A 6,071-nucleotide genomic window follows, 5' to 3' on the forward strand; every position below is an offset into this window, starting at 1 on the left:
TCTGCCTCTCTGATGCATAAGTGCGAGTGGGAGTTTATAGGCGTTGAGATACAAACCCCGAGATTCAGTGTTATTGCCGGGTGAAAGGAACGTTAAATGGAAGGAATTAGCTTTAATAACAGTGCCATTGGTCGTATGGTTATGTTATGCGGCTGTATGAGAATGTGGAACGTTCCTAGCATATGAACGGGGCATAGCTATCATTAAATATGAGGAGAAAAACAGAAGAAGTATAAAAATAGAGGATGGCCTTGTCCTCCATGCCCCCTAATGTCGCTCGCCTCCCCTTGTCGAGTTCCATTCTCCTACCCTTCTCGGAGAACATTCACTTGGCTGGGTTCACTAGTAATATCAAGGACACGCCTTTTCGTCCTCATATTAGCCGTTTTACACCCTTCTTCGTCGTCGGAACCTCCTCACTCCTTCTCGCGCTAGCTAATATTCTAACGAGGCCGAGGGCACGAGGCACGATGTCAGGAGAATATTGACTTCACACTCTATAATCTAGCCACTGAGGCCTGTGCGAAGAACAAACTTTAGTTCCTGAGAACATTCTGATCTTACCAAAGGCATCCTTGGCGTGGCAGTGGATCTTTTCAGATAACCATGAACTCTTCTTCACGCAGACTAGCATGTGGCTTCACGGAGCAACGGAGCCCCTGAGCGTTTGATCTACCTATAACCAGTAGTAATAAGCCGCTCTCATCCTTAACATTGATGCCTGACAACGTGACTTTTACGACATGCCTCTCTGTTTTTCGTCATTCGTATCCTACATCTACTCACAACGAAAGTGTGGGACGAAATATGCATGCTTACCGTGCCATCTCCTCAATCCTCAATGTGAAGAGAAATTCTCCCGATAGGGCATTTCTGAGCTTTCGGTAAATTGGAATAGGGAGCATCCTAGAATACATACCTAGATATTTAACGATCGTGTCAAAGATGCGCAGCTCTCATGTTTCCAGAGATACCACATTGTATTACAATCGGCATATCCAGCAGCATTTGTGGCGACCATTCCGACTACCTGCGCAATTATAGGCGCCCGCAACCCAAGTAGATCGACACATCTCCCATTAAATTGGAGATATATATATATCAAATGCGGCTGAGAATCTAGGTAAAAGACACACACTCAAACAAGCACTTCTAGCAACTTCTCAAAGCTTCCAATGGACCCAAGCCCAGTGACGCAATCATAGCCCCTATAGGCGTCGAAGCCTGGCACAGTGGAGTTTTCATACATGCATCCAATGTTTCTCCCTATGGAAACGTCCACGAGTGCTTTCCGCACCCTTGGTGTGTATAAGAGCGGGTTAAGCCACCCCAGGCTGCTCTTGCCCATTTTGAGTCGCTCCCCATTAATCAATGCTATCAACGCCGCAACGACGGGCGTGCTGGCACTCGTTCCACTGACGTCCGTCTCTTCTCCGCCCACTATGATGGAGAACCCTTCTCCCGGCGCGCTCAAGTCTGGAATCGCACGCCCTGACGCATTGTAGAAGTGTTTGTTTTTCCCGTTCAGAGCCTTGAGGTACTCCATCGAGGCGAGTTTCTGCCAATCTGGAGTCTCAAAATAGTTACCGAACGCACCTCCAGATGCCATAGATCCTTGTAAAGGAACGGTCGATCGGGTGGCCCCCACGACTGTGACATAAGAACAACTGGGTGGGAAAGTCGGGGTAAACATCTTGATATACTTCCCGTCGTTGCTATAGCAGTCCCCGACACCTGTGCCCGCAGCTCCCCCATCTCCCGACGATACGAGGACGGATACACCCCGTGCCGCCACCTGAGCGAACATATCGCAGACCTTGGTGGCGTAAGCGTAAGGTACGCTGTTCTCATCGTCCGAGTACGAGATACTGAGCACGTGCGGAATCTCATCATCAGCTAAGTCGAGGATGTACCGCAGGAACTCGAGAAATGGTTCGTTCCTGCTAGCCCCCGAGGTAATCTCTGTGCCATCGTCCGCGATTTACGTGGCACGCCCGCCCGAAAGGTAATACGTGACGTTTGAGGGATACCCCATTGCCATGGCATATTCAAGGTCCAGGCTGGCTTCAAGCCCTGCATCTTCCTTGGGGCTCTGGGGGTTGGTAGCGTTGTTTAGGAGCCGTACAGTGAAATTGAATCCCGTGGAATGGATGCTTGGGGCAAACCTCTGCAAAAACGATGACACATCGTCGTAGTGCGCCCACTGCTCAAGAAACCCTGCAACGGCAAATCTGATCTTTGGTGTTCCCAGGTGAGGGGCGGTGTGATTCTGTGCTGGGGCTGGGAGATGGAAAAGGCGTCGGAGGCAATCGGGATTGACGCCGTCGGGACAAGGCTGGCTCCGATTGCCCTGAACACGATTCCTGGGAAGCGTATACGACACGTATGACGCCTTCCGCCGAGATATGTCCCGACGCGCTACCCTGGCTGATGGTGGTGGTGTGCGGCGATCGCTCCCAAGAAGGTAAACTATACGAAGTACCTAGTCTAATCCGCACGCAGGTCTATTGTCGTCTGGAGCTGGCAAGGCCTATTATTGGGTGGCAGGTCGATCCCCCGCACCGTCCTCGCAGAGTCAACGCCAATGGTCGACGACGTGCTCATATGCCAGGTATTTAACATCGCAATTCCCGCTTGCCAAATGGCGGAACCCCTTCAAATCAGGTCCCCTATTCTTCAATCTTCATACACATTTATTGACTCTCTTGACTACGCCTTGTGAAATCTAAACTCCAAGAAACAAGACTAGGACCCCTTTTATCTCTCTCCCTCTCTCCTTTTCTTCCTTTCTTCCTTTCTTCATTTTTTCTTTTCTTTTTTTTTCTTGTTTTTTCTTCTTACTTCCTCACATACAACTGTCAGGTTAACACATGCCGAAACACAGTCTGTTTGCTCTGCAGCATGGATAGCAACACGCGTCAAACCTTTCCATTCCTTGAGTTGCCGTATTTTATCCGACATGACATTTATATCCTTGCTCTTGACTACCCAGATCTTGACCCGATCTTTGCACGGATCCAGAAACAGAACTACGCAGGTGACTACGAGCACACGGAGACCAAGAAGCTGCCAATCAGCGTCCGCCCGACACCCCACGTCCCAGCAGAGCTGAAGACCACCCCGGGCATCATGTTGTGCAGTCGACAGACGGCTTGGGAAGCCCAGCAAGTGTGGCGCTACAAAACCTTCACTCTCAAGCGACCACCGGCCGGTACAGCAACCTTGGCGCGGCCGATGGATATTACCGAGTTCATCAGTGAAGATATGTTGAAACGCATGCGGCAAGTGCATTTCATCATGAATCTATGGGGCAATCCTAGGGCCTGGCTCAAGACAGTGGAGATGCTCTTAGATATCTGGAGTGTTGAAACCCACCTGAAAAGGATTGATATTACATTAGAGCAGCCTCATCAACTGCCGCCTGGTGAGTTCTGGCCTCGGGATTCCAGACGCTACGTTGCTTACATGCTATCCATGGTATGTATATGGCTTCAATATACCTCTTCTAATACTTTACTAAGTGGCGAGGGCGGTATTGACCTAACTTCAGATTCGAAGCTTTGCCGAGGTGGCTGGTATTGAGCTAATCGGGACACCACCACTCCCAGAGCTCCCTGTCCAAAAGTGGCCTAGGGATTAACGAAACAGAGTCGTTGTGTGTGGCGCGAGGTGTATCACACTAACGCGGTGAGAGGGCCGCAGTTTCGGCGATCCTCGGTTCTCGGAGCTCGTACTTTAGTATTTTAACTACGCTATCGATGAAATTAAAGTTGATGAAAGGTTTGGAACTGCACGGTTTCTTAGAAACTGCTTTTTCAAATGCCTGCTGCGTTTTATCAAGATTATAGGCTCCGTAGTTAGCACGGCTTTTGTGCCGCCTTAATGCCCACCTTCCCTCGATCCGAGCAACTATCCTGGAGTAATGCCAATCCCTAATTACTCTCTGCCCGGTGTGTGCTCTTGAGTGCGCTGGTCACACCTAAAGTCCGATTACCGGATAGATAATGCAACATCATTTACCTGTTCGACGATGTATCATTACCATGGGCCGAGCCGGTGTCAGGTTACCAATCACCGAGGTTGTGTGAAGGAGGAAGAACAAACTTTCTTTCCCGAGATGATTCTTCTCTTGCTAAAAGCATTTTTATTAGCATAGCAGCGGTGCTTTTTAGATTAATGCAAGGAACCAATCATGAGTTCTTCGCCTCGCCTAGACTGACATGTGGCCTCATAGACCATCATCGTCCAGGAGATCCTTTGATGGCGGCTTCCGGTTCCACGTGAGGCACATGCGTGAAGCTTTTTTTTTTTTACATGTTCTTGTACCTTTCCGTGTTAAAGGAAAGTGCCAGGACTAAAAACACAATCGAACCCGGTCTGAGTTTAGGAGATAGCCTCCTCCATGTTCTTTTGCAGTCAGTCGCGTGTTGCCGGCTTAATCACTCTTCTTGTTCTGTTCCTACCAACCAATACTGGACGGTTAAATCCAAACAAAAGCAAACTCTCTCGGCTCGATACCGGTCAGCTCAGAACTCATGTTAAAGATAGTGGTGATCCTGCTGTCTTCCGACACAAGTTTCCTCCGGGACTGCTCTCCTTGCCATCAACCGAGGAAGTCAGAGAAGCAGCCCTCAAATCAGGAAATCCCAGGGCCAAAAACCACCCCCGCCCTCCCTCCACCTGTAAAGTTCCCGCCCCTCGGGCTCCTGGTCAAGTCCGGATCACAAGTTCCGATCGCCGAAGCGCACTGCCTTATCTTTGTGCGGGAGAATCTTCCAAGCCTACCAGCACCTGACGTGTGCGGATGGTGTAGCGATGACAACCAGAACTTCATCTATATGGAACTACTAGATGGTCCAACTCTCGAACAGTGTTGGAGTGATCTCGATGAAGACGGAAAGATTGATATCTGCCAGCAACTCTGGGAGATGGTCAAGTCCTAGAGAGCTTTACCACAGAATATTGCGGAAGACGCTGGCGCCAGTGATACTTCTTTCATAGCAACATCTCTGGAGGGCTATTATTAGACTGGATTTTGTGAACAGCGGCGCCATTCATCCAGGCCCTTTCAGCACAGTCTCCGATTCCACGACTATTTCACACTAAGTTTTGGGCCAGGGCGCGGAATACCAGTCGAGGGGCGCGAGCCACACCCTTATACTCCCATACTACCCGACGACGTTCCTATCGTCTTTACGCACGCCGACCTCCACCCAAGCAATATTCTCATTACGCGACCGCAGGCACAGAAAGGTCGTGCCCTTGTTCTTTCCATCATGGACTAGCAGCAGTCTGGATGGTATCCGGCGTACTGGGAATACCGCAAGTCTCGCTGGACCGCCGAGATTGGGGGGACGTGGGAACGAAAATATCTGCCAATGATCATGGACGCTGCTGACTGCTACCATAACTGGGTTTATTTTGCCCTGGCGTATGGGATGTACCAAGTGTGGCTGTAGATCTGTCGGATAGGACAGCTCCCGCAGAGCTTTTCGTCTAGACGCCAACTGAAGTATTTGACCACACCTGTCGATTGGCAAAGCCGAGCGGGAGTCATTCACGAGTCATGACTTTGCTGTTCCAAACTCTGAATGTCGCCAGGCCAGTTGGTCCTCGTGTATGGCTTCATCCTTGCTGTGATTGAGGTGGGATGGACTGTCGCCCGGAGCTGAAATTGCAAGGCGTGACTCCTTGACGGCGTCGAGACTCGAGAGGGTCATAAGGGCTCTGGCCCCTACGGTACGTGGGTTCTCCCGTGAACCTATTGTCGCGGCTCGTTGTGCTCGTAGATGGCAGGGATAGTACGACACCAAGATCGTGGTAAAAGATGATAATATTCGGAAATTTGAGAGCTTCCTTCGCCACGACGATATATCTTTAGAGCATTCACGACTTCAACTGCGTCATAATACTGGAGAGTGATTTTCTGTCACTCGACATCCAGCACCCCGGTTCGTGCGGCCCTTGCGCTATCCGACCGCATTAGCGCGCCGGGGTTGCGGATTTCACCATACACTCTGCCCTGCAGCTTCGCTATGTCAATGTCCTTGGGCAGAGGTCGATGAAGGCCA

The 6,071-nt window shown here is 50.3% G+C and overlaps 1 protein-coding gene across 1 annotated transcript; it reads left to right on the top strand.

Annotated features, from left to right (window-relative positions):
- Positions 1–2,901: 2,901 nt before the first annotated feature.
- On the top strand, positions 2,902–3,640 carry SAPIO_CDS4694 (uncharacterized protein; the record flags this gene model as incomplete). Its single annotated transcript, XM_016787181.1, has 2 exons — positions 2,902–3,477; positions 3,551–3,640. The coding sequence occupies 2 exons, from the start codon at positions 2,902–2,904 to the stop codon at positions 3,638–3,640; spliced, it is 666 nt and encodes a 221-aa protein (XP_016643290.1).
- Positions 3,641–6,071: the final 2,431 nt, after the last annotated feature.

The sequence above is a fragment of the Scedosporium apiospermum genome (assembly GCF_000732125.1).
Source record: "Scedosporium apiospermum strain IHEM 14462 chromosome Unknown SEQ_SAPIO_0093, whole genome shotgun sequence".
In the NCBI taxonomy this organism is placed as follows: domain Eukaryota; kingdom Fungi; phylum Ascomycota; class Sordariomycetes; order Microascales; family Microascaceae; genus Scedosporium; species Scedosporium apiospermum.